The sequence below is a fragment of the Cygnus atratus genome, chromosome 1 (assembly GCF_013377495.2).
Source record: "Cygnus atratus isolate AKBS03 ecotype Queensland, Australia chromosome 1, CAtr_DNAZoo_HiC_assembly, whole genome shotgun sequence".
Classification (NCBI taxonomy): Eukaryota; Metazoa; Chordata; class Aves; order Anseriformes; family Anatidae; genus Cygnus; species Cygnus atratus.
In genome coordinates, this window is record NC_066362.1 from 99,084,200 (window position 1) to 99,111,791 (window position 27,592).

Consider the following 27,592-nt stretch of genomic DNA (forward strand, 5'->3'; position numbering starts at 1 on the left):
CGCAGACAACAACAAAGCAATAAAGGAAAGAAATAACAACTGGTCAGTAGAAAAAAAATCTCTTTTCAAAAACTTCCTGTACAGAAATTCATGTGTAACTGGGTTGACCCACAACACTACTTTATAGGACAAATACAGTTCTGCAGTTCCACAGCAAGCATTTTTCTGAACCTGTGTGAGCAGATATTTTCGGAGTCTTACTCAGGCAGGTGGCAGAGAAACCAGAGAAACAGACAAATTGGTTTCTTCAAGTGCCAGCACTTCTGCTAAGCAAAGGGTGAGATTTCTCCGGTCAGCTTGCACAGCAAGAGGAAAAGCCTATCGTTCCACCTGCAACAACATTCCTATTGTGTAGGAGTATCATACAGGGAGGTCCAGGGAATGGGTGGTGGTGGAAAGCAGACAGGAAGAGCAGGACAATGGGAATGAAAAGTTAAGAGGAAAAGGAAAAAAACAAGGCAAACACATAATATTCTTCTCTGTGCATGTTTCCATTCTTTATGTCTTTTCAACCCAGGAAGTTTTTTGGTTTGTTTCCAGTAACCTTCATTTTTTTCTTTGATGTAGTTTCCTCTTGCACCCAAACAAACCCAAAAACTTATCAACTACAATACCATTTTTGCAGTAAGTTCCATTCAACAAATGATGGAATTATAAGAACCATTTTTTTTTCTGAACCTGCATCATACTAGCATTGTTTCATAGTTCCTTTAGTTCTTAGCTTGGAAGACAGCGAACAGTTGATTGCTATTCATCATTTCCATGCCTCTCATGATTTTACAGACATCTATCACACGCCTTTCAAGTTCAATGTATTGCAGTTTAAAGAAGACTTTAGCCTACTTAGCTGTTCCTTGCCTTTGCCTGTTCTTGTTGACTTTCTCTGAACTTCTAGTTTATCCTTGGATGTGCAACTTGAGGGGTTGACAATCTACAGGTTTACAGCATAACATTTTTCATTTTGTTCAGTCTTATTTAGCTTGCTCCTTTGAACTCTGTTGAGCTGTTGTTTTCACGGAACCATTATAATCTCAAGGTCGTGCTTCCTAGCATTAGCCCATTATTTTGCATGTGAAGGCAGAACCATACAGGGGTGGGGCAGTGGGGCAAGAATATCACTTTACATTTGGATATGCTGACAACACTGAAATAGCAGATGAAATTCACTCTGTTGTTTGAGGTCCATCTACAGTTATTCACAGTTAAGGCCTCATCCTCGTTATCCTGAACAGTTTTGTATTATCAACAAACTCTCACCTCACTCTTCAGCATCTTTTCCATGTCATTAAAAAATGTATCAAACACTAAGTTCCAAGACAGCATCCAACCCATGGATGCTTACTGATGACCTCTCAGAGAAAGGTCATTTGTTTTTATCCTCCATTTCCTATTCACCCATTCAAAGCCTGCCTCTTTATGGCCTCCTGTAACACATTACAGCCACCTAAAAAAAGTTTCCCCGTATCAATAGCAGTCTGTCAGAGGTAAGCAATCTGTTGAATATTGCCATCCAGTTTACTCCACTTTCCAACATAAACTTACGCAGTGCTATGTGGGTTGCATCCTCCAAGGGGTAGCATCTTTTCAGAGAGTTAATGACACAAAATCCTACAGAGCACATTGCCTGTTCCCTGAAATCCAGAAATAGAGAAGTAAATGAACAGAAACATAACTTGAGGTCAGGTGGGAACAAACTTTTGCCAGTACAGTAGGTAACACCAGTACTTTTCTCCTGCTTCTGTGTAAGAAGTAACCCTCTTTCAGGTTTGTGCAGAAGGATGCTTTCCTGGCAAGATGCATGCGTACTATTATTAAGCAGGGAAGGAAAGAACCATTAATGATTCCATGTTGTTTTTTTCTTGTGTTTGTTCTCAGTTTTCTCCTTCTACCTCAGCTACCTTCTTTCTGCAATTTCTCATATTCTGAATGAAGTTCTTACCTCGAGCTCCCTGTAATCCTTTCAAAATACTTTCCTTCCTGTTATAGGATTGACAACATGGGAAAGGAGGGGAAGAAAAGGTGCTCTTTATTTTAAGTATTTTGTTCCTTCACTTGTCCTGCCATTTGTTTTGTCAGTGGTCCAGACACTGACTGAAGTGGCTTACTTGATCCTACATACGATTAGACAGCCACTGGCAAGGCGTGATATATACAGTATATATACATATATATACCGTAAGAACAGGAGCATGCCACATTATTAGAAAAGTAAAGTAAAGGTGGTGCCAATAGTCAAAGGAGTTTGAACAAGCTCAGAGCTGGTAGACAGTAATTTCACAGGTGTCAAAAATCACTCTAGAGAATAGGAGGACTAAAAGCCACTCATAAATCAGCAAGCAGAATTACCAACTTTTTTTTCATTATTAGAGGTTCCAATCCAGACCTGACTTTGTTTGCCACTTTCGAGGCAGAAAACAAAAACAAAAACCAAGAACTGATATATACTAGAAGACTTAGCTATAATCTGGATTGTGAAACAGTTACTACTGCACTACAACACAGAGAATAGACTTGGAAGAATTATCTTCCCTACCCTGTGTAATTGTGAAGTAAATTTTCTGACACTGTTCTTGTTCAACTATTTTTTGCTGACTACTATTACAACAGCCCTCATGGGAGAACAGAATTCAGTAAAGAACACACAAAAACAGAAACCAAAAACATGAAAAAAATGTTAGCTAAGAGGAAGTAGAAGACACTATGGATGAAAGAGGAAAAAACTACAGACCCATCTGCAGTAACTGTTGATTTAGAAATAACCTTGCACCCTGACTCAGAATTGTGGCTATTGTATGAGGGCTGAGAGGCCAAATATATGAACTGATACCGCAGTCTGATCTGACTGGGTATGTCCGTGTGGCTGCATAGAGACACCTGAAACTGCTGCTTGACCAAGCTCTTTAAAAGATTTTTGCAGCATGGAGTCTGGCAGAATTATTAATGATGCTTCTCAGAACGTCTGAATGCTGCACAGCTCTAGCTACGCTGTTTCAGGACTTGAACCCGCTCAGATCTCTCACCACATTTTATTTAAACCTCAACACAGATCAGAAAACATGAGGTATACCGTAAATACAGCAACATTCTTATGTTCTGATCCAAATCCAATCGATGTGAGAAGATATTCACAGCCATTCAGCCTCCTGTAGGAGAACGGATGTGCCATGCAAGCCTTACGTAAGTCGCTGGATGCTTACTTTGCGAGCTGCAGGACGTTGCGGTAACAGCTGTACAGAGAACTCTCAGCTGCTGTGCGATACCGGCTCTTGTATTTGGGTCCAACTGTGTGAATGATGAAGCGTGCAGCCAAATTAAATCCTTTGGTGAGTTTAGCCTCCCCTGTCCTGCACCCTGAAAAAAAAATAAACACCAGGATTTGCACAAATGCCATAGGGTCAAAAGTATACAAGACCTCGACTTCCTATTGAGTCAGATAATTTCACTTCATCCATAAAAGTCAGTATTTTAGGTATCAAATATTAAGGATAGCACTTTCTCTCTCATAGCAACTGCTTAATACCACCTAGTCATGTTGAAGAGGTGAAGGCTGTGTTAATTCCTCTCAATTTTAAAAACTACACATACGAAGACAAACCATAAATTGTTAGAAATGCTGTCTTAACTGCAGTGCTTACTATGTTACAGACAGTGCCAAAGGGAGAAATGTATTAACAACATGCAGAACACTGATATACCAATATGATATACAACCACCAATAAAAAGTCCTTCTGAATTTAACAGCTTGGTTTGGGGAAACTGCTTTTTTGGATAAAAGGACTGCAAAGCTCCTTAATCAAACTCACCAATTGCTGGCAAACTTGTATGAAATGAAAAGACTGAGCACACATTTCACCTACACTCCCAGAGCAAAGTAACATTCATTGTTTTGCAAATTTCTTAGTGTCCGTAAGGCATAAGTATAATTTTCAAGGAGATTATACCTTTCTTGACAGACCAGATGTCTAGTCCGAAGGCAATGAAGTTTGAACACCACGTTTAATTGTTCCATTCCCAGCACCCTCCAGTCACATACTCTAGGATCATTTACTGCATGCTAGCATAGTCTTTAACTCACTTTGATTAGCACCGTTCTTCGGCTATCCCCTGCAAGTTACTCCTATGTAATTTCTGCATTTCTTTGCAAGTTTTTTGCATTTTGTCAGAACCCTCTGCGACATCTGTAAGCCTCTCTACTGCCTTCCATTTGTCAATATATTTTGGATTTAAAAAAAAAAAATCCAACAACAGCTATTGTGTTTGAAGTTTGTTTTTTCTTCAGGAAAGGTACCTGGAAGAAAAAGTCTGCTAACACTCCCCTTCTTCACCTAAATCATTTCACAAGAAATCAAGTCCACTGCAGTTCTGAACAACTGAAGAAGTACTTTTAGTCTCTCTTTCCCAGCCCTCAAGGAGTGGTATTTCTCATCTTCTTCCTTCTGCTTGTACAGCTGCAGAGAGCCACTTAAGCTTTCTAATCTAGCTGAAAACTAATCTTTTCACCAGATCAGCTTTCAGCCTGATCTTATAGGTTGCTATTGCCCATGAAAAGAAATGCTATGTGAACAAGTGGCTGGGACCACCCTTCTGGCAGCAGCACTGCTGCAGCTTGGTTCAAGTTGATTATGAAGCTTCACACTGAATAGAAATGTTCACTTTCTCTCCTACTCCACTGAATTTGTTGTGGTGCTCAGACAGGCTGTTTCACAGCATGCATGAAAGCATGTTTTATGGCAGGAAATATTCCAGGTTGAGAATCTTACTCAAGACTTAAGGCATGCCATTTTAACGGCATCAATATATTGCCTTTAAGCCAACACCTTGTGAACTTTTTGATCCCATAAATCATGTTATTTTCTACAGAAGTCGACCTTGTTTATTCTGAATTAAGCAGAAAGAACACAATGGCATACTAAAACTAAGCATACAGATTGAACTACTGTACATGCTCTAAAATCCCTCAACTGCAAAGAACGTATCTAGGTAAGCTGAAGATAGGAAAATGAGAAGCTAATGCCAAAACATTTAATGTATCAGATATCCAGCTATTATTTTCTCCTATGAAGACAGGCTAAGAGAGCTGGGCTGGTTCACCCTGGAGAAGAGAAGGCTCCCTGGAGACTTTATGGCAGCCTTCCAGTAACTAAAGCGGGCCTACAGGAATGCTGGAGAGGGACTCTTTGTCAGGGGGTGTAGTGATAGGACAACGGGGAATGGCTTTAAACTAAAAGAGGGTAGATTTAGATTAGATATAAGGAAGAAATTCTTTACTGTGAGTGTGGTGAGGCCCAGGAACCAGTTGCCCAGAGAAGCTGTGGATGCCCCATCCCTGGAGGTGTTCAAGGCTAGGTTGGATGGGGCTTGGAGCAACTTGGATTAGAGGAAGGTTTCCCTGCTCATGGCAGGGGGGTTGGAACTGGATGAGCTTTAAGGTTTCTTCCAAGTCAAACCATCTATGATTCTGTGATCTGAATGGATCAAGGAGGAAGAATAAAGTCACACAAACTCAAAAGAGCTAGCAAAGACCTGTAATAAAAATTATCCGAAGTATCTTCTCTTGTGGAAAACAATTAAGAGAGTTTGACTGAGGTGTAACTATGAACTCAGTAGGGAAACTAATAAATTCAGACAACCACATGCATAATCAGTAATTTCTAACTACACGTGCATCATACTTTGTACTTCCCAATGCCTTCTGTGTAAAGATCTCTACAAAATTTGCAAAACTAAATTAAGCAGCAAGTATTATTCCCATTTTAAGACACAGAGTCAGGTAGTCTAGTACAGCAACTTGTACAAGGTCAAGGTCTGTGGCAAAAGTGAAACTGAAGTTGAGATCTTATTATTTTAATCTGGTGATAAAAAATCCTTCCCTTTACTCCCTGTGGTATTTCTGTGTTAATCAAAACTACACTGTTCCCAGGAACACAGATGTTAGCTGAGCCTTAAAGAAAGCACAATTCTTCTAAAGATCAGCATGTCACATGCTTTAAGATCATGTTTTTTCTTTGAGTCTATGAAACATGGAAATATATGGAGCTGTAGAAGTAACTTGACCGAAAATCACCACTGCACCCAGTCTACAGGTTGAGACCCAAGATCATACATTTTTAATTCTCACCAAGAACTTTCTCCTGCATAAAGAAAAATTAAAAATTAAATGGGAAAGAGCACAAAAAGGAGGCTGAGGTGACAAAAGCGTGATAAACTAGTTTCTTAACAAAGCTTTGTTTCTGCTATTGTGAAACTCATTAATAGTGCACAAAAGCCGAAGCTGTAATCCGGTTTCTTCCCCCGCATAACACGCCAGTAGAGCATCAGAGAAGTATTGATTTCTGAAAGGATCCTGTCACAAGACTAAAGGGAAACTATCACAAGGAGTCATGCATCTGCAGAATACGTTAAAGACATCAGTGTCACCACAGGGGTGGAGGATGTAAACTGCATATAGCTCAGGATGGTAAAAGAGAATTTAAGAAGCTCAGCCCAACTTTTATAGAGAACTTCCTACAGAGCTGACAGATCTTGCATGTTAAGGACTACCTTGAAATGTCCCTCTTCCCACCCCACAATGCACTGAAAGAACCCCTCAGTTTATTTTAAGAAAACTGAATATACATACCAGGGTCCTAGTTATTCTATAACATTTGCTGTATTTTAACAGTTGTTTCCATTCTAAGGATGCACATGGACTTTTCGCTCTACTATGCAATGGTTACTCTTCCTCCTGTCTTACTTCCAGCTTACTCACAAAAGGCAAGCTGAATGAGTTGAATGGGATTTTATAAAACTAAACATGCCTGTTCTATTGCAGTTCAAGCTACTGAGAGCCTGCATTGGAAATATAATGCTTCTTCTATCCATTTTGTTACTGCATGATAAAGGAGATAGAGCTGTTACCAAAGAGAGTGACCAGTACTACTCAGGAATCAGTTTGGTCTCAAAATTCAGCTGTGCCATGTGGGAAATCTTAATTTTAACTGCAAGCTGTATCAGACGTTTGTATGACCTTGGTAACTATAAACTCATGGTTCCTGACGCAAAATAAAAAAGACACTTATTTTCATCTAACAGGCATTGAGAATAAAGCTGAATGTTTAGAAGTCTCATTATCAGCAATATGACACGTTAACAAAGAATCTAGCAAACCTCACCAAAAGTGGAGGAAATGTATGTCAATCTAGCCTCCCCTCTTTATTTCACCTTAACGCCAGACATGGGAGGGAAAAAAAGAAAAAGCTACATCTTGATTTTAGCTCATGCTGTGTACTATGCAAGGACAGCAGATTTCAGTATGAAAAATGTCTCCAGCTACATACCCTTGAGCTTCTGGAGTTCATCCCTCAGGTCAGGCCCAGCATGCATGAAGACACTTTCAGATACTGGATTCTTATCGGTGAGAGACTCATTACTGGTATTTACTATGGCTGTGCAGTTCAGTAATGCTACATCTCCTTTCCTGAGGAAACAAGGAAAGTTTACTGCAAGTTAAACGTCAGATTAAGCAGGATATTCTCAAATAAATGCTGACAAGCAAGGAAATGATAAATTAAAGCATTAACAATATCCCAGTTCCCACGCAGTGTGGTGTACCCTGACATGCTCACCATGCAGAATCATCCTCTGTCTCCAACTGATAAAGAGAGATTGCATGCAACCCCTCATTTCCTTGAAAACTCTCATCCTCAACAGTAACTTAGGGGTGTATATAGATAACACAGTGTTTTCGTTTTATGTAGGGGGGTTTAGTTAGCAGAACATGTGAAGCAGCATGGTGTAACGCATTAAAAAAATATGTATTCTCTCATATCTTAGAGATAAGACGACACTCCTTATGACATGCTATTTCCAAAACTTCAAACATGTCAATTTCCACGCCCTTATCTGTAGGCATACCATCCAGGGCACCTTCCTGCTGCTATTTCTCAGACCACCAAAGATCTCAAGTGACATTGTGGCCAGTCAAGTTTTCATTACTTTTGTTCTGGAATTGTGAACCCACAATTTGATCATGTTCAGTCTGCTGCTCAAGGATCAGACATGCAGAAGATAAACACTGCAGAGATACATCAGAGAAGATGGAACAGCAGAACTCTGACCTGCGTTTTGTCACAGCAGCTGTCATTAGGGATTTTGGAATCAAACAGCATAGGAAGGGAAATAAAAATTCCCAAGCACAGGGAGAGATTCAAGTGACAGTTCAAATCGCTCACATGTATTTTACCCAAACACAGCTCACAGAAGATGTTTAACCTTTTACTTTTCTTTGTTTCTTTCATCAGGTTCAGAAAATCCATGAACAGTCCTATTTCCCATGTGTATGAATCAGGAAAGATGTTCAGGCTGATCCCTTAATTTGCCCCCCCAATAAATCTGTTGATTCTAGGACTCTATAACAGCATTTCATCATTCTAAATCCTCCTCTCTTCATACTGATTAACAGAGTTACTCACCTAGAGAGTAGGTTTGAATATTTGAGATACAGGAAAGAAAGACTGATGGAGTAAGTTCACCTCAGCACACTGTACTTATCAATAGATTTTGGTATAAAAACATGGAGACAGGAAGACAGAATGGAAAGAGGAGGAAAGGAAAAAAAAAAGAGAACAAATCAAGCCACAAGAAACACATAAAAGAAATAAATACTGATAAAGACAGCAAAGAAAGGAAAAAAAAAACAAGTAGACAGCAAGCATATATTTGTTCTAAATTAAAAAAGTATCAAAGCGCCTGACTAGGTTTTAACATTAAATACGCAGTATGACAGCAGGAGTTACTGCTCTAGTCTGCTGCATCAAGGAATGTCTATGAACTTTTATAACCTACAATGGAGCAAACCTCAGACTTGCAGATTTCCCATGAACAAAAATATTATTTTCTTCCCAGATCGGTAATGCTTGATTCAAGAAAAGAGGGTTTGAAGGCTTTACCCTGTAGCAGTGGTTGTTGTTTGAGGCAGTCAGATCCTGCAGGAAATGGAGAGGTGATGACAAAGGCATTGGAACCATGTTGAACTTACCATAATATTATTTTTGCATTGATGTCCTTCCTGTATGGAAAAGGTGATCTAACATCAACTTGAGCTTTTTCAACAGGGTTTGGGTGAGAATCCAGCTGCTTAGCTTCATAGACATCAGTCCAGCCTGGCAGACTGTCGATATCCACAAATTTGGAAGGTGCACCCAAGGGATCCATGGAATGGAAAGAACGGCTCCTTTTTTCCTCGTTAACTTGTCACACTCCAGTTCTCAATGGAGTCTTCTAGGTGCTTTAAAGGAAGAAAATCAAACCAGGTCACAGCTGTTTACAGAACATAATTCCCATGGAGCCATCAGACCTTTCACAAGGCTACAATGCAATCACTGGTAACAGAAAAACAGATTTATTTCCAACTCAACCTCTTTCTCTTTCTCTAGTTTTGTCGTCTGTATGACAAAGGACGATGAAAATACTCATAGAATACTGGTAGTAAGACAAGATTTCTCCAATAGTGCAAGAAAAAACCACCTTCTCTATCAACTTGGTCCAACTGACTTGTAGACTTTTATTTTGAAAGTGCTGAAAGCAAACTCCCAAGTGCAGAAAGGACCTTAGCCTTTCTGAAAAGCATTAATTTCTTTCTATAAAGGAAAAGCAAGTTTGCAGTAGGCTGCGTACAATCTATTCCTTCAGATATTTTGGTCTAGCCCTGGGTCATGCTTAAAAACAAACAACACAAAAGAAAACAAGCGTCTGTTCTCCCCCACCCAACCATCACCACCAGAAAAACACAAATCGAAATCCTCTAACAAGCAAAAGAAAATCCAGCATCACACCCTTAAAAAAAAAAGCCCCCATCCCAGTGGTGCAACTCAGTTGTACAGCTGTATCGCAGCCCAATACACTGAACTGCAAGTCCAATGAGTTCTGAGGCACTGCAAATAAGTCTCAGTTTTTACAGTCATGCACTTACAAAACCTTTTCTCCCAAATAGATTTAGGGGAAAAAAACAAGCAGAGGTAAATTTGAATGCTTGCCAATGAACTTCAAACACTGAAGCAGACTGAACTCTGCCATCTGACCCTTTTTTCTAAAGGCCAAAATACCACTGGTGTTAGATTGAGACTCGAGCTTCCCAAAACGTGCATTTCACTTGCCAGTACAGACCACCACGCAGACAACTACATCTCCATTCCTACTGCTGAACCATACTAGGGAATTAAACTAGCACCAATAGGCTCACATATGTAACTTTGGTTTGCCACATGCACCCTTATTATTTTAACCTTTTTCACAGGATCATCATCAGTAACGGTTTTGACAAAACAGCATCTACAAATGGTAATTCCAAAACATGAGATATATTTACTAGCTAGGAAACAAACCAACCCTGCCAAAAACCCCAACTGATGGTTAAGGAAGGCAGATGCTACAACAACAGTGGCCATAAGAGCATATAGATACAATTTTTGGCCTGATGACTGGGAGAAAGGAGATGGACAAGAACAGTACGATTCATTAGCTAATGATTCCGCGATACATGAGAGCCCACTCTGTGAGGCGCAGACAAAGGTAGGGGCCTAGGCAGGGCGGCAAGAAGAGGCAGCAGGAAAGAAGGTGCGTTATAGCTCCTCCTGGATATTTCCACCCAAATTTTGTAGCCTGGGGACCTCCTGCGACAGAGGCGGTGCTCCCGCACGCGTTAGAGGGCTGACATGCAGAACGACGAGCCGCAAACCCAGCCAAGACGCCCGCATGGGCGGACATCTTACAGAGCGCTGTCACCCCCACCGGGGCTGCAGCCCCGCTCCCCGGGACGCGGGCACAGCACTCGCTGCGGATCGACCGCCCCGACCGCATACGGGCGGCTCTCCCTCCCTCCCGTCCTCCCTCCCGTGACACGTTTCAGCACGCTTCTGGCCGCCAGAAAACAGCCACGACCCCACAAGCCCGAAACCCCTCTCCCCACGCCTCCTCCGGGCGAGCACCAGCGGCGGCGCCCCCACTCACAGGCCCGAGGGTCCCGCTGGGCGCCGCTGCGGCGGCATCACCCCGGAACGGGGCGGGCATTACCACCCCTAAACACTCTTCCGTTTCCTCCAGCTCCACCCGGGCGGCTTTCCGGCCCTCCGTGACGCGCCTCCGGTTCCACCGGCAACGTGCCGGTGCGGGCCGCCATGGGGCTGAGCCGGCAGTATCTGCGCTACGTGCCCGCCGCCCTCTTCGGGGTGGTGGGCAGCGCCGGGGGCAACGCCGCCATGGTGGCGGTGGGCGGCGAGCGGGGCCGCGGCGTGGCGGTGGCGGCCTGCGAGCACGTCTTCGTGTGGGACGCGAGGAAGGGGGAGAAGGTGAGGTGGGAAAGCTGCTCTGTCCTCCCTCCATCCGAGGAAGGCCGAGCACGGGAGGATGGGTTAGTGTGCCTACAGGAGCCCCTCAGCCCTCGGGCAAAGCCCTTTGCTCTCTGGTGGTTAAAATGCAGGGGCAGGAATTTGGATTTGGGTTTCTGTGTCCCGGTTCCTGTTTGATTGGGAGGAATTGCTTCTAGTTGCCGTGTGCCTTGTAAAATGGGGTTAATTATGCTCTGTTCAGCATAGAAAGCTGAAAACCGAACTTCTAAAGATGCAGAAGTGCTTAGTTGGAAGTGTAGTAGAAGTGCAAAATATATTCTGGGTTCCAGGCCTCGTTCCTGTTTGATTGTGAGGAATTACTTCTAGTTCCTGTGTGCCATGTAAAATGGGGTTAATTACACTCTATTCAGCGCAGGAACCTGAAAAATTAACTTCTAAAGATGCAGAAACACTTTGCTGGAAGTTCAGGAGAAGCGCAAAATATATTCTGCTAAGTGTGTGGCTCTGACATGACATTTATCATCATTTTTTGTTTTGGCTCTGATGTATCATTTATCATCACTTTACATGTTTTGTCTCCTAAAAATTGCAGGTTCTTATCCTTAAGGGTCTCAAGCAGGAGGTCAGGTTCCTCTGCCCCTCTCCAGACGGGCTGCACTTGGCTGTTGGCTATGAGGATGGATCGATCCGTATCTTCAACCTCCTGAGCGGGGAAGCGAATGTCACTTTCAATGGACACAAGGCTGCAGTTACAGCCATGCAGTACGACCAGCTCGGCGGCCGGCTGGTGTCTGGCTCAAAGGTGAGGCTTGCAGATTTGGGGGGCATTCCTTTCACAGTAGGTAAAAAGAGAGAGACTGTGGAGAAGGTTGACCTGAGCTAAAATGTTTGGTATTTTAGGTGGGTTATGTGCCCTGAGGAGTTAGGGCTGCAAGACAGTAACAGGGTTGGGGAGCCCAGGGCTGGGAGAATGCTGAGGGGCAGCAGAGAGGTATTAGCAGATCTGTTGAAGGTGAAGAAGTTTGTGAGGTCAAAAATAACAAAAGTGACTCAAGCCAGGAGAGAGGTGTGTTTATTGGTCTGAATGCACATCAAGGGAATGATCATCATTTGCATCAATCATCCTTAACATTCAGGGTGAGAAAGTGTGCTCTTGGGTAGTCTTTCCAGTCGTAGAATGGTTTGAGTTGGAAGAAACCTTAAGCTCATTCAGTTCCAACCACCCTGCAATGGGCAGGGACACCTCCATCTAGACCAGGTTGCCCAAAGCCTCATCCACCCTGGCTTTGAACACTTCCAGGGATGAGGCATCCACAGCTTCTCTTGGCAACCTGTTCCAGTGCCTCACCACCCTCGCAGTAAAGAATTTCTTCCTTATACCTAATCTAAATCTGCCCTTTTTTTAGTTTAAAGCCATTACTCCTTGGCCTAACGCTACACTCCCTGATAGAGTATCATAGAAGAGGTAGACATTTTGCAGAGACAAATGCTGGTCCCTTGTAGACACTCTCTCTGTTCCAGGATACAGATGTCATTGTGTGGGATGTCATCAACGAGAGTGGTCTGTACCGGCTGAAAGGACACAAGGATGCTGTCACTCAAGTCCTTTTCTTGAAGGAGAAGAACCTGCTGGTCACCAGGTGAGCCAAGCTTAGCGTAGTGGTAAATCAGGAGAGGAGTAGCCGTGGTTTTACTTGCTATTTATATATCCTACGTGCTATAGCCATTTGTGTTTTTATTCTGTGCTCTCAGGCCTCACTGTACTTTTACTGCCTAAAGGATTGATCTTTTTCTATATCATAGAATCACAGAATGGATTGGGTTGGAAGGGACTGTAAAGATAACCTAGTTCCAACCCTCCTGTCATGGGCCGGGACACCTTCCACTAGATCAGGTTGCCCAAAGCCCCATCCATACATATGAGACCTGTAGGATGTTGTGATGGAGTAATGAGGTCTCAAACCTGCTGGCGTCTTAAAATATGTTTGTCATGTCCACACATTTTATAAATCTGTTGCCTGAATTCCAAATGTGGTAAGTAGAAGGGAAATAGCTCTTCTGAAAAGTTGCATTTGTGAAAGGCTTTAACTTATAGGTAAATACAGTAACTTACAATTATCGTAACAATGAATAGTAATATGTTTATTATGTATGTAACTAGTTTTGCTACTTATCTTGAAGAATTAAGTTGACGTACCTTCTATATGTGTAATTCATGCAGCAGTGTGACAGAAAGATTGCTTCCTAGTAGGTAGTAATTAAATCAATTAATTAGACGATAGATGTTTTGTTGTTTTTTAGTTATTAACCCCAGCACATTGACTATATCCCTTCAATAATAATCAATTAACAGAAGATACTCAAATATCTGTCAACAATGTTTTTATTTACTAATGTCATCTAATAGGTTAATAGAAAAGTGTACTCAATTAGTTCAGTATGAAATTAGTACAAGTTTCTCATGCTTTTTTTTCTGTTTTAAATAGAAAAGAATATATTTTGTTAGTTTGGTAGATGATGCCTCTTTCCTAATGGAATTTCACATCTTTGCACATCAGTTTTAGAAATGCTTCTTAATTCTCTCAGTAGCTAAATTGAAATACAGAATCTCTGTTGTAATCTTGTAATCACTTTTTTTTTGTCTTGAGTAAGCTTAGTAATGGAACAACAGATTTTATATTTTTGTTTGCATCTTGTTGAGGAAAATAGTCTCTAACAAAGTTACCAAAAATAAAAAAAGTATTAATTGTTGTAGGGTGAACAGAAGGAATCTTAATGCATGTTCAAATTACTAATACTCTTGGAGCATTAGGTTAGCATAATATAGCCAGAAACATGTGTTTTCAAGAAAGTCTAACCCTACAGGGACTTTGAGGGACTGTGTTCAGCTGTAATTCTCCGCTGGGACGAGTAGCTCCAAATCACTGTTCAAAGCAAAGGTGTTTGCTTTCGTTCTAGCCTGGTTAATGCACAGGCTTAGCACAGGTTGAGAACGTGGAGGGAGGTTTGAAAGGCACCTTTAGAATTTGATCAGCACTTTGCACTTACAGGTCTCACCCTAAAGAATATTGTTCTTGCCCTAAATAAGCTAAAAAGGGGGCTGTGTGACACTGGGGTTTGCAGCTGAATCTGGAGAAGGAAGTACTTTCATGAATTCCTAGATACCTTTTTGCAGCATCTTTGTGTTGCTGTACTCTTGTCCTTGCATAGCTTGTGAAATTCAGTGTGTTCCTACTCTGAGCAGCTGATCTGTGATATGTTGCAGCACGTTTTAGATTTTATGACATTGTATTTCTTCAGCTTTCTAAGCTCATGGTATTACGTGAGCTCTAGGAATCTTTCCTCACGTCTTGAGATTTTCTTTTTTGTTATAGTGGCAAAGACACATTGGTGAAATGGTGGGACCTGGACACCCAGCACTGCTTCAAAACTCTGGTTGGACACCGCACGGAGGTAAAGAAAATGAATGTGCAGAGAGCTGTAGAGATGGAGGGACTTTGGATTATATGTCACGTCTCACTTTGTGCTTTTTCTGTTTGCAGGGGTTGTAAACTAGAACTCTGATATATTCTTGGTTGTTATTAAGCTTTAGAGATGAGCAAATGAGAGGCTTCCAAACTTTCTAGGAACTGTCATCAATATACAGTGGGTGACAATTCCAATACAGATGTCCCTGGAGGAAATTCCAGTTCCATCCAATTTCTTCTTGGTTCCCATTTAAATAAATCAATTAAAGATGCTCTCCTATTGCTATGACAGTCAAAGGAGCCGTAAACCAATTCCTCACGTTGTGCCTTTGGACAGGTTTGGGGGATGGCTTTGATATCAGAAGAGAAACGTCTGATCACTGGGACTGCTGACAGTGAGCTGAGAGTGTGGGATATTAGTTACATCCAAGAAGAGGTAAGATATTCCCTCTGTAACCCCCCCAGTCTTGCCCATCCATCTGCTTGTATTTGGACTAAAATGGGACTAGAACATATTAAATGCAACTGCTGTTCTGGGAAACAGAGCCAAAGCAGCATCTTCGCTGTCTGAGGGGTCCAGAAGCTGCTCTTGGGATAGACTTTTTGATGTTTTCTGTATTTTGAGCTTGCACGTGAAGCTGCAAGAACATCCAGAACAAACTTTCCAGAGTATGCCAGATCTTCCAGCTGTCTGGCTTACAGCTGGAGAAGACAATTTTGTGGGACAAGCAGGGGAGGACATGGAGCATTTGGTGCCTACAGGCATGCTGTAGTCCACTGTTTTTGCTGTGTACACTAACTGTTCCTTCAGGGACACGAAGTGCAAGTGAAACAGGAACCAGAACACCTTAGGTTTTGTGGTTTAAGTTACTCCTTATGGATTTTTGTCCGTGAACAGGTAAAAGACCCTGATGAGCCAGAATCCAAGAAAAGCAAAGGGTCTTCACCTGTAGCAGAAAAAAACACTGAAGAGGATGAGACCCTAGAGTTAGATGAGGGCCCTGAAGAGGTAAGCTCACTTTTCCACGCTGTCTGTGGGATGGTGTGTATGTAATTCATTTGCATGATGCCGCTTGCAGAGTCAACAGGAGTTTGAGGGCTGTTCACACATTGCTTTTCTGTATTGAATTTATACACCAAGTGTGATATTTAGCCTGCTAGGGAAAATGTGGTAATTTTTGTCTTGCTTTGTAACATCATCCTCAGCAGCAGTTGCTGCCCCGTTTATCTGCAGAACATCAGCAGAAGTGTTTGTGCCAAAGCATGTACAGGTGTTGCTTTGCCCTCCGTTTGGGAGAGGGGGTGGTTCACGAAGTGTTTAATGTTTCGCAGAGCTCTTTCATTAAACAACGTTGGAATGATGTAGTTACTAGCTGTTTGGCAGCTGGTGAGTTCAGTGCTGACGCTCGCTTTTGCAGGTCGGTAGTAGAAGCATAGATGCATGGGGTCAGGGTGGCACCATGTGGTATGAGATTGGATTGTGTAAAGCCATTCCCACTTGTGCTGCTGGTGGAGGCTTCATCCAGTCTGTTTTTCTGGGGAAAGTTTCTGAGATCTTTCTCTGACTCCAGACTGCTTGTAGCTATGGTAGGTAACTGACCTTGTTCAAGAATTTTCTTAACTTCCTTTCAGAGGATTTCTCTCCCTTTAATCATTGGTTTTAGAGTCTCCATTCTCTACCTGCTCTGCCTCTTGTGACAGAGGAGCTGAACTCTCCTGCCTTTACAGCATAGAAATTTAGCTTTTTTTCTTAAATGGCTATGATTTGCCAAAGGAATGAAGTTATTTTTCCACTGAGGCTGTCAATGGTATGTTTCTTGCATTTTAGATATAAAGAAAGGAGGTAGCATCTGTGTAAGCTATATATTGTTTTGTCCCTAGATTATCCTTGCTATTTGTTCTACCAGGACCCTGCAGGTTCATTTTCCCCCTCTTCTCCTCCTGAATTCCCTTTGAAGAAGGTTTCTCAGTTTGCTTGAGAATATCACTTGACCTTCCAGACAAAGGTTCTTTCTTTCCTGTAGCGCCTCCTAAAGTGCAGTAAAGTTGGATCCATCATGCGGGAAGGGAGAGACCGAGTAGTTACTCTTGCCACAGACCGAACGGGCAAGATTTTGGCCTGCCATGTAAGTAATGGGGGGCTCTGCTGTTGAGTTGTAGAAGAGGCTCTCAGAGACCTTGGATAATATTTGTAAGTGCCAGCCAAGGCTTTGCATGCCTATGACGGTTTGCTCTGTCTCTAGGGAACTGATGCTGTTCTGGAAGTGTTCTCCATCCTTTCTCAAGAGGAAGTCCGAAAGAAATTGGAAAAGAAAATGAAGAAGGCGAAGAAAAAAGCCAAGTAAGAATTTATGAGGATGCTCTCTGTGTCCAGAAAACTGTTAGCCCCTCAAGCAGCATGACACAGTGGTTGAACTCAAAGCTGCTGGTCATTCTGACTCTGCTAGCTGTGATATTTTGCGGGCACTGTTCTTGTGAATCCTTGGCATATGTCTAAGCAACACTTACTTTCTCCCAGAGACTAAGGAATTTCCTTAAAACACAAGAAACATTCCTTCTGAGTACTTTGCCTGCAGAAAGAGCTAATGTGTGGAAGGGACTGGGCAGAAAATGTTTTGTCTTTTTTTCCCCCAGAGCTTTCACTTCTACCTGACATTCATATTTACACTGCTTGCTGTATCAAATAAGGTCTCTGGTAAGACATACTGGAATGAGAGTTTCATCTGAGAAGTCAGAGTGACTGATACCTCATCTCTTGTTTTACAGCAGGCAGAGATACAGGTCAGAGCTTTATTAATGGGTACTTTGTGTTAAATGGCTCTCTGGGTAGCCTGGTACTTAATGGATGCCTCACAGTAGCCCACAGGGAGAGGTCTGGCTCCAGGGTAGAAACTGAAGCGTAGGGCAGATAAATCTGGAGTCACTTTGGCAATGAATGAGGACTTTTGGTGAGTGGTAGGAGATGAGCAGAAGCTGATCTTCCCGTCAAACACAATGCTGTTGTCTGTTTTGTATCCACCATTCTAATGTGCTTTGTTCAAGTGCTTTGGCTCCCTTCCAGAGGAGGTTGCCTTCCTTGAGAGAGTTTGTCTCTGTAGTAGCTTGCATACCAGCATGAATTTAACTGTCTAACCCTGTTCTTAAAAAGTGTTAGCACTGCTGGATAACAAGGCAATTGTTTTCAGCAGGCTATGTGGTTTCCTTATTCTCTGACCCTGTCTTAGTCTGTGTTGGCTGTGCTGAGTTACTTGACTCCCCTCCATTATCTGACATCTGTAGACAAAAGTCTGAGGAAGAGGAGCCTGAAGGGAATGTGGAGCTGAGCCTGCAGGAGGAGATTCAGCGGGTCACTAACATCAAAGCTTCCGCTAAAATCAAGTAAGTGGAAATCCTGTTATACAGGCTAAGCTGTGGTTATGCAGCTGCTTGGGAAGAGCTCTGCACAGCTCATTATGGGGGAGGTAGAAGAAGTTCCCCCCTCGAAGACTGTTCAACTTGGAGCTGAGCAGAAGCCTACCGTAATCTGCCGGTCCATTCACACTGTCCCAAGTGGTGCTCTTCTTGCAGCCCTCTGTGGCTTAGCATGCACTTGCTTGTAGCATGCGCTCTGTCTATTCTCCCCTTTTCCAGTTGTTCTTGATACTTGATTCCTCCTGTGTTTTATCTTATGGCCCCTGTGTACAGTTCTGATTTTTTGTCTAATCAAACAGGTCGTTTGACATGATTCTCTCTCCGAAAGGAGAGCTGAAGGTTGTGTTGCTGCTCCAGAACAACATAATTGAGTTATACGTGCTGAACCTGTCAGCGCAAGTCCCACAGGCTGTCCGTGCATCCAAGATAAGCATTGGAGGCCACCGCAGTGATGTTAGGACGTTGGCTTTTAGCTCTGACAACATTGCCATTCTCTCAGCATCTGCAGAGTCCGTAAAGATTTGGAACAGGTATGCCGTGTAGTTGTGTCAGTCCCCTCTGCCCTGTGCATGTCAGTCTCTCAGAACTCAGAGATCCTGTGTTTGGGGAGACGGTGATAAGGAAGAGGGAATGATGGAGAAATATAAAATAGTGTGTTCCTTCCTTTATGTTCCTTAAGTAAAGAAAGTAAACAGAACAGTATGGTGATGCAGTATCTTGAGCGTGTCTCACTTGGGCCAGATCTTGTGTGATAAGAGGTTTTGGACTCTGCCTTTGTCCACAGGTCAACCTTGCAGTGCATCCGGACAATGGACTGTGAGTACGCGCTCTGCTCGTTCTTTGTCCCAGGAGATCGGCAGGTTATCATTGGCACCAAGGTAAATAGTGTCCCTTCTGCACTCCTGACTGCCCAGGCCCGGGAGTATGTTCCGAAAATGTCATTAAGGCAGCCTTAATGAAAATGCATTGCATTTCCTGACCTGGAACACTCTGTTTTAGGTGCAAAACTCTCAGTGACAGTGCCTGTCCTATTCCCAGAGTCTTTATGTAGCTCCTATGGCTTGAGCTGGACAGCCGGGGAGGGCTTTGGGAAGTCCCAGATGGAGACCAGGAGTTTGACCATCTGTGCGTGACAGCCATCTAATGAAGCTGGCTGTTCAGGAGACAGATGACAGGTGTGCTCCCCTCTGAGGAGCTATGGAAGCCTTGACAGCTGAGCCCACAAATGGAGCAAGAGCTCCTCTACTGTCAGTAGGGCCCTGCCCTGACTCCTCCTATGGATTGTGTAACCTGGGAGTATTTCCTCTGAGCTCTCCTCTACCTTTGGAGCTTTGTTTCTCCATTAATGCATGGCTGCTTTGTCACTGCTGGAGTCTCACCCATTCTTCTTTTTGTCATTTCTGGGAGACCTCTCTAGCACCTAAGGTCTGTTTGCAGATCTGATTAATGCTCCATAAGCTGTTCCTGGAGTGTTCTGTGAATGTGGAGGGGCTGTTTGGTCCTCTTTGTTGTGTCTTTCTCCCCAGACAGGGAAGCTGCAGCTGTATGACCTGGCTTCTGGGAGTATGATGGAGACACTTAATGCTCACGACGGGGCAGTGTGGTCCATTGCCCTTTCACCAGACCAGGTATCTCAGCCACTCTTCTAAGCATTGTATGTTGCACGTGTTTTTGTGTAGCTCCTTCCTATCGTGCTGTGTTTGTGCTACTGGTGGGAGCATGGGAACCCCCTAATCACGGGAGGTGGAGGATGCAGCTGGTAGCATCAAAGAACTTGGGCTGTGGATATATGCACAATTTGATGAAATATCTCTCTGCGCTTGCGTGGCACATCACAGTGAGTCTTTGGGCTGGCTGGGGCCATCCTCCTTGTCTCATCTGGCTTCTGTACGACTGAGAACTCACACTTCCCCACACATTGTGTGTGCAGCAGTATATGTCTTGTGGGTGTGTTCCAGCTATGGAGAACTTCAGCCACCTGTAACCTGCTGCAGTGGCTCATTATCCTCCTTGTTAAATTTTCTGCTGCTTTGTAATTTCAACTTGCTGAGCTTTAACTCCCAGCTGCTGGACTTGCTGGTACCTTTGTTTGCTGTATTAAAGATCCTGTTAACATGGTGTTTCTTTGTGTTGCACTCTTGCTGAGTGACCATATCACCCTCCCCATCCATCTGATGATGCTTAGGCTAGACTTCTCCTATCTGTTCCTGCAGGATGTGTTTTCCAGGCTCTTAATCATTCTTGTGGTACCTTTTACAGTACTACATTTTTTTTTTTTGCTGGTGGCAGGGGGGTTGGACCAGCTGGCCTCCAGAGGGCTCTGCCAACCTCAATCATGCTGTGATTCTGTGAACTGCAGCTTTAGGTTTAAGGAAAAGGATAATTTTCATTACATTAATTTTCCCTAAGCTTGTTTTAATTGATATTCAGTTTACTTTGGTTGAACTGCGATCACCTGTCACTTCTGTTGCCCATGCTCACAATTAATAGGCCTGCCTGTTTACTCTACCTGAATTCTGGTGTTATAATAGTTTCTTCCTGGATCTCCCATTGTATTTCTAAAGTTATTGAGAACGTACATTGGCAGTTTAGAGAGTACCTAATTCTGCTCTGTAAAGCCTTAGGTTTGGGGAATCTGAAACCATTGATTTATAAATGTCTGACACAGGTAGCTGCTTTTTGACAGTCTTGTGAGTTTTTGGAGCAGTGTTTCATCAGTCTTGTAATGTGATTAGGGTACATGGCTTTTCCCTAAGCATAACAGATGAGAAATGTTTACTGAACCCACATGCTTTCTGACCCATGATGCTTAATAGTTATTGCATTTCTCTCTAGAAATGGTCAATGCTACCAAAATTATATTTTTATTTTCCCATTTTACATTCACAGACTCACTGAGTTTGTCCTAGCTATCCCGGCTGAAGAAATCTACTTCTGTCTCTTTATTCGTATACTGTTTTTTCCTCTGTTGTCAGAATTCAGATTCATGTTGGTTTCTGTCAACTTTTCACTTTCTTCTCTTTGTTCTGTGTGCTTTTCTTCATTTTCTGAAGTGGTCAGCTTGTGCTAGAAGGTACAGTGTTGCTTTTAGTGGAATCAAAGCCATAACAAGTAATGACCTGCCTGGATTCGTTTACTCTGCAGGTTAAAACATATGGGGCAGTTTTTACCCTTGTTCTTCATATAAAAGTGTTCATTCAACCCTTTAGAAGGATGTACTTGTGGTTTGATGGTGAGGGGTTTGTGATCCAGAAACGAGAGCATCAGCTTGCCCACACACAAAACACGTGCACTTCATTACCTACATCTGAGATGACTACTTTCAGTCCCAGAATTTCAGTCCATGTCCAGATTTACATTTGCAGTCTTAGACCTGACTGCCAGAGCTTTTGAAATTGTTGTTCCTGAGCCAATAAGTAATGTGTGTTCCAACCAGAGCAAGTGTTCCTCACAGTGTCCTCTTAATCATTAATGCTGTGGGAATGTGAGGCATTTCAAAAACCTCCTTGTAGTTGACAGTTCCTTGTCTGAAGAATTTCTATGTTATGGTGGAAATGATTTCACATTAACTTTGTTCTTCCCCTGCAGCGTGGTTTTGTGACAGGAGGTGCTGATAAATGCGTCAAGTTCTGGGAGTTTGAGCTTGTGAAGGACGAGAGCAGCGTTCAGAAAAGGTGAGAAAAGAAACTGTTCTAGACTGCATTCAGCTGCAGTATTCATTCTTACTGATGGTTGCTTTGGCTTTTGCTTTGCACCACAAGAATTGCCAATGACATGTGCATGGAATGCAGGGAGAAGAGTGTCAGAGCTCAGAGCAGTTTTGTGGAGGTCTGAGCCTAGCTGAGGAAGGGAACTTGTTATGTCATGGTCCCTTGCTTGTGTCTGATTTAGCCACTAATCACAGGATGGGTCTGCAGCTCGTTAAGTGGTAAATTTAGCAGTGGAGTCTGTCACCCTGCAGTGCTGTGCTCATTTCTAATCCTGTCTTCCTCAAGTCCTGATGAGAAACAAGATGCTGCATGTTAGGATTAACTATTGTAGAGGTTGTATTCATGCTTCTTCCCAGTTTGTTCCTTTGGGATAACAACTGTGTTTTTTCTCTCTTCGTGTTGCCAGGCTGTCCATGAAGCAGGTGCGCGTCTTGCAGCTGGACGAAGATGTTCTGTGTGTGCGTTACAGCCCCAACCAGAAACTGCTGGCTGTCTCCTTGCTGGATTGCACTGTGAAGATTTTCTACACTGACACACTCAAGGTGCATGACCATATGGGCTGTGAGGCTGTGCAGGACAGGGATATGTTGGAAGAGTGCGCGTTTATTGCAGGGCACTAGTGAAAATCAAAGAGAGACCACGTGTCCCATGTCAGGTACTTGCCTGCCAACAAAACTGACAGAGCCTTGGCCTGCCCACACTGGGGAGAAAATATGTTTGATCTGGAAAGGGTTGTGAAACCTGCAGGTTTAGATTCACTCTAACCCAGCAGGTGTGATGGTGTGCCAGAGCTGCATGGCACTGTAAGGGTGGAGATGGCGCAGTGTCACACGTGGCACTTAAATAGGGCATAGCATGGGCAAATCCTGGAGGAGGAGAATCTGTCTCATACAGTTTGAGGCAGGGAAATGACAGAAGGAAGACCAACAGTGACAGCTATGCAAAGTGAAACAGAGAGAAACTCTATAGGCAGTGATAGAACCAGTTAGCTCAGTTTGCTTGTCTCCTTACGCCCCATCACAGTTCTGCAAAAACATCCTGCTGCTGCTTGTGCTCAGAGTAAGAGCGAAGGTAGGGTGGTGCTAGAAAGACAGGCGTCCTGTGGCAGAGCAGAGCTAGCCAGGAGCTTGACATTTTCACACAGCTATTCCCAGCATGTCTAACTAAGACATCCTTCTCCTTCAGTTTTTCCTCTCTCTGTACGGACACAAGCTGCCAGTGTTGTGCATGGACATCTCCTATGTAAGTATCATTAGGGGTGTGCATCTGTTGCAGGTGGGACTGTGGTGATGTTGATGACTGTGAGAACCTCTGCTGGCAGCAGGGCTGCTGGGATAATGCTCTCATCACCTTGCTCCTGACCTAGTCAGCAGTTTCTTGATGGGACACAGCAAGCCCCTCCTGATCTCTGCTCACTCTGCTGAAGTTACTAACTTGAGTGGAGCCTGAATTCTTTGTTAGCAGGAGCACAGAGCAGGTGCTGAGTTGGAGCAACCTCTTCGTGCCTGTTCCTTCTTGGGCTGTGTCTTGCTCTGGGATGGTCTTGAAATGAGGCCCATTGGAAGCCAAAAACATCAAGAGTTAGTTAAGGTCTCAAATGCCTGCAGAGGTTCAGAAAAGTCTGGGTACTGTCCATGAGCTGTGCCAGTACCACAAGGATGTGCCACCATAAGGCAAGAGGTGGAGGGATCAGGAGGGGATATTTCAGGAGCCAGTGCCTTGGCACTGCTTAGTCACTGGTTCACTGGTGATTCCTCACAGGGCTGCCAGCCAGCTGTCCACACCTTTCTTCTCTGTATTTCTCTGTAGGATGGGGCTCTAATTGCTACTGGCTCTGCTGATAGGAATGTGAAGATTTGGGGCTTGGATTTTGGGGACTGTCACCGCTCTCTCTTTGCCCATGATGACAGGTCAGTCGAATCCCACAGCATCTCTGGGTTGTGGGCTGCTTTATCTTCAAGGGGTTGTGATCCAGCATTGACCTTTTTGCCTGGCATATTGGGGAAAAGTCATCAATAGTGTTCCCCAAATGGGTGAATTTGAGCCTTTGGCTACCTTTTCTACAAGGTCCCTTGTATTAGCACCAAGCCCGTGAGCTGGGCTTTCCATGGATAGTCCCAGTCAGTGGGCCACAACAAGCACAAGTGTGGCTAGAGCTGTCTGGTAGCAGCTGGGCTCACAGCGTTCTTGTTGCAAACATCACTGGCTCCATGGGGTGCTCCTGCCCTCCGGCAGCAGCTGGTGCTGTTTGTCCCAGGCCAGACTCTGCCTTGGAGAACATGGTGGCTACAGTGGGGGCTGGTGTCGGAAGGCATTTCTCCAGAGACAGGTGGTGATGAGGGCTACAGGGGTTTGAAATATTCTGCTGTATACACATGTATTTTGAGATTCCTTTCTCCCCTATTTTTTTCCCTCCCAGTGTGATGTATCTCCAGTTTGTGGCCAAATCTCATCTCTTCTTCACAGCTGGGAAGGACAACAAGATTAAACAGTGGGATGCAGATAAATTTGAGCACATCCAGACGCTGGAGGTAGGAAGTCTGGGAGGCTGTTGAAAGGAACTGTTATCCCTGTGTGAGCAGCACTTTCCTCAGGAGTGGGAGCTGTGTGGTGTTCATGTCTTGCCTCCTTTCTCTACTCTGTAGGGGCATCACCAGGAGGTATGGTGTTTGGCACTCAGTCCCAATGGAGACTACGTGGTGTCAGCATCCCATGACAAGTCCCTGCGCCTCTGGGAAAGGACAAGGGAGCCACTTGTTTTGGAAGAGGAGAGGGAGATGGTGAGAGTTGCATTTTTCCTGCCAAAAAGAACTTCCAGAACTGTTTTCTCCCCAGCAGGCGGATTCCTCATTTTTCACTGCGGAAGAGTCTGGCTCCACGCTTGGCAGACTTGCTTCTCACTAACCACAGCCTGGTGTTGAGGTGCCAAGGTTGATTTCCATCTTCTGCACGCTTGGACTGTTGCCTTGAGCTGTCTGGAGACAGCACTGCAAATGTTGCTGGTGCTCTCTTGTCTGTACTGCATTGCAGATGCCTGGCTAACTTGCCCTCTGCTTTGCTTCTGTCCTGCTTCCCAGGTTTTCCTCTGTAGTTGTGGTTTTCTGCAGTTTTGCTGGCTTCATCCTTCAAGCTCCTTTTCAAGCATCTCTTATTCTCTTGTGCTGTCTTCCACTCAAATGTGTTTTGGAGGCAGTTGAGCAGGTGGCCGTTGTGGGGTGATGGAGAGCGCTGCTCCTGTTAAATGCCTTTTGCTTTGGTTTCCCCTTTTCCAAGTGTGAGAATCCCATTCTGTTTAGTATCAGGCCCCAGAGCTCAGGGATGCTACAAGAAGCCCCTTCTACTCCTTCTAAACCTGTATTGTGAGGAGTCATACTCACAGGACTCTGGTGTGAGGGAAGCTCCGGGGGTCTGTAGTCCAACCCCCTGCTCACAGCAGGCTGACACTAAAGCCCTGTTATGTTGCTGAAAGACTTGCCTTGGTTATTCCTGAGCATCTCCAATGACGGACATTTTTTCAGGCTGAGCACCTGTTTCAGTGCTGAACCACCCTTGGAGTGGGGGTAGCATTTTTTCACACCTCCCATGGGAAATTACTCTGGGACAAACTGTAACTCTTGTGTTTTGCTATTTCCCTCTGTCTCCCATTCTTAAAGAAGTTCTCAAACCACAGTGGGGAAAGGCTGTAGCAGCATGTGCAGAAGCAAGAGTGGTTGAGAAACCCACAAGAAATGTTTTTATCCCAGCCTGTTTGCAGAGAGCTGAGGTGACCCATAGGCAGCATCGTGATGCCCAGTAGCTGGTGTGCTGGGAAAGCTGATGGTAACAGGAGAAACAGAGTTCCTTTTCCAGACATGAAAAGTGTCTTTTGGGGCATATTTGAGTAACAAGGTGGGCATGAATACACTAGTAGTGTATTACACAGTGATGGAGCCCTATGAATGTGGGAGATGGTGGGCAGGAGACTCTTCTTGCAGGCTAGAACAGTCCTGGAACTTGACTAGGCTTATTTCTTCTGTGCTTCATGCCACATGCTGTTCAGTCTGGTGCTGAATTGCTGTTGTCTCTGTCTCAGCCTGATGGGCTGTCTGTGGGCTGCCTGTTCCAGCATCCAGATTGCAGACCCTGATTTCTTTCTGTCTGGGAGATGTCAAAGTTCTCTGTGGGGAGGGGACCAGTGACAAGCAGGCATTTTGCACTGGCGTTGATCTCTGCTGATGAGTCGTGGTTTCTGCACTGGGCTGTGAGAAGCTGCAGGCTCTGTTGCTCAACCAGCCTGGAAGGGACTTGTCCCCTTGCTTGCCACCTGTTCACCAGTGTTAATGCATTGTGTCCTCATTCACTGCAGCAACGAGAAGCTGAGTATGAAGAAAGTGTGGCGAAGGAAGATCAGCCTGTGGTGAGTTGTGCCATCTGAGTGTGTGTCAGTCTGACTGTACAGAGCTCCTTCGTAAGTCAGTATTTCTGTAAGAGACACAGAAGAGGTGTCAGGGAAGACTGGTGATTTTATTGCTTCAAGGAAGTGTGTGGGAGAAGGTGCTGCTAAAGCTGTGGTGATAGAGTTGACTCTGGTACTTGCTACAGACAATTTCAGGAGTGTGCGTGGAGCTCACCAAACTGCCACACAGTAACTGTGGATGCAAAATATCTCCACTGTTCACATCCCCAGAAGCTCCTCAGCAAGATTGTGCTTCCTTGTGCCAGCCGCTTCCAGGTCCTGGATGGGTGGGGAAGTCTGATCCCTCTTGCACAGTTTCTGGGGTTGTGTTGCTGGCGGTTTTGACAGTGGGCGGATCACTTAGCCTCGTTTAGTGGAGCAAGAACCATGTTTACTGGCCTCCCAGAGCTCAGTGTTAACACGATGCCTCTGTTCCCGTGCAAGAGCTGTGCACTTGGGAAGTTCTTTAACACCTCAGACAAATGACAAGTTTAGGGAATGGCCCTGATTACATGCAGGGGGTGCCTGCATGTATCAGCTTCTGGCTGCTGCAGGACGGAACTGCAAACTCTGTGTTTTGTAGGTGGCTGGAGAGACACAAGGAGAGACGGGGCTGGCAGGGAAGAAGACCATTGAAACCATCAAAGCGGTAAGATTGCATGGATCCCCCAGCAATGCCTTGTGCCTTATTGATCTCTCAAAGAACGGGTTTCACACAGTCAGAACACGAGTTTGAAGAGGAGAAATCTGTGCTGTTACATAAGTGCAGCAACTCAGAGGAGTTGATCTAAGAGATACAAAGGTGCAGGTGCAGAATTGCTTCTGCCTGCAGGAGTAGTCTGTCTTGCTCTGTGGCCAACAGAGAGGGATGTGACCTTCTTCAAGGCTCTGGAGGGTTCACCCACGAGGAATGACCTCCTCCCAAGGTCTCTCCACAGAACGAGGAGTGAGAGTCCTGTAGATACTCAAGCTGCACGTTTCTCTGCCTGTCGTGTGGGACAGACAGGGGTGTTCTTGCCCTTCGGGGGTTGCAGCTAAAAGAAGCACAAGGCAGCTGGAGTAATCTGTAGGTATCAGCCTGTCCTCCAAGGGCTGAGGAGTCCTGTGAGCACCTGAGCAAAGTGGAAATTTATTGCAGTGCCTGAGGCAGGGGTGCGGAATTTCATGGCCACAGATTTGAACGGTCTGGTGCTCTTGTAAATACAGAGAAAATTCTTAGTCTGAATAGTAAAAATGGCCTGACC

General features: G+C 44.2%; 2 protein-coding genes across 2 annotated transcripts in view; one reads left to right on the plus strand and one right to left on the minus strand.

Moving 5' to 3' along the window:
• Positions 1-11,105, minus strand: part of GDAP2 (ganglioside induced differentiation associated protein 2) — a 23,617-nt gene extending 12,512 nt beyond the window's left edge. Inside the window, exons 1-5 of the mRNA XM_035540323.2 lie at positions 10,988-11,105; positions 9,018-9,266; positions 7,318-7,457; positions 3,198-3,351; positions 1,543-1,631 (exon numbers count right to left, since the gene is read on the minus strand). Of these exons, the coding sequence (XP_035396216.1) occupies positions 1,543-1,631; positions 3,198-3,351; positions 7,318-7,457; positions 9,018-9,193 (559 nt within the window). The 5' untranslated portion in view covers positions 9,194-9,266; positions 10,988-11,105. The remainder of the gene's footprint in view (positions 1-1,542; positions 1,632-3,197; positions 3,352-7,317; positions 7,458-9,017; positions 9,267-10,987) is intronic.
• The window catches only part of WDR3 (WD repeat domain 3), a 22,744-nt gene continuing 6,213 nt past the window's right edge, over positions 11,062-27,592 (plus strand). The window contains exons 1-20 of the mRNA XM_035540322.2: positions 11,062-11,325; positions 11,918-12,127; positions 12,847-12,965; positions 14,700-14,778; positions 15,130-15,228; positions 15,691-15,801; positions 16,817-16,918; positions 17,036-17,133; positions 18,072-18,170; positions 18,503-18,733; positions 18,988-19,081; positions 19,730-19,831; positions 21,792-21,877; positions 22,320-22,455; positions 23,099-23,155; positions 23,723-23,823; positions 24,333-24,444; positions 24,559-24,693; positions 26,259-26,309; positions 26,932-26,997. Coding sequence (XP_035396215.1) covers positions 11,155-11,325; positions 11,918-12,127; positions 12,847-12,965; positions 14,700-14,778; positions 15,130-15,228; positions 15,691-15,801; positions 16,817-16,918; positions 17,036-17,133; positions 18,072-18,170; positions 18,503-18,733; positions 18,988-19,081; positions 19,730-19,831; positions 21,792-21,877; positions 22,320-22,455; positions 23,099-23,155; positions 23,723-23,823; positions 24,333-24,444; positions 24,559-24,693; positions 26,259-26,309; positions 26,932-26,997 — 2,259 coding nt within the window. The 5' untranslated portion in view covers positions 11,062-11,154. The remainder of the gene's footprint in view (positions 11,326-11,917; positions 12,128-12,846; positions 12,966-14,699; positions 14,779-15,129; positions 15,229-15,690; positions 15,802-16,816; positions 16,919-17,035; positions 17,134-18,071; positions 18,171-18,502; positions 18,734-18,987; positions 19,082-19,729; positions 19,832-21,791; positions 21,878-22,319; positions 22,456-23,098; positions 23,156-23,722; positions 23,824-24,332; positions 24,445-24,558; positions 24,694-26,258; positions 26,310-26,931; positions 26,998-27,592) is intronic.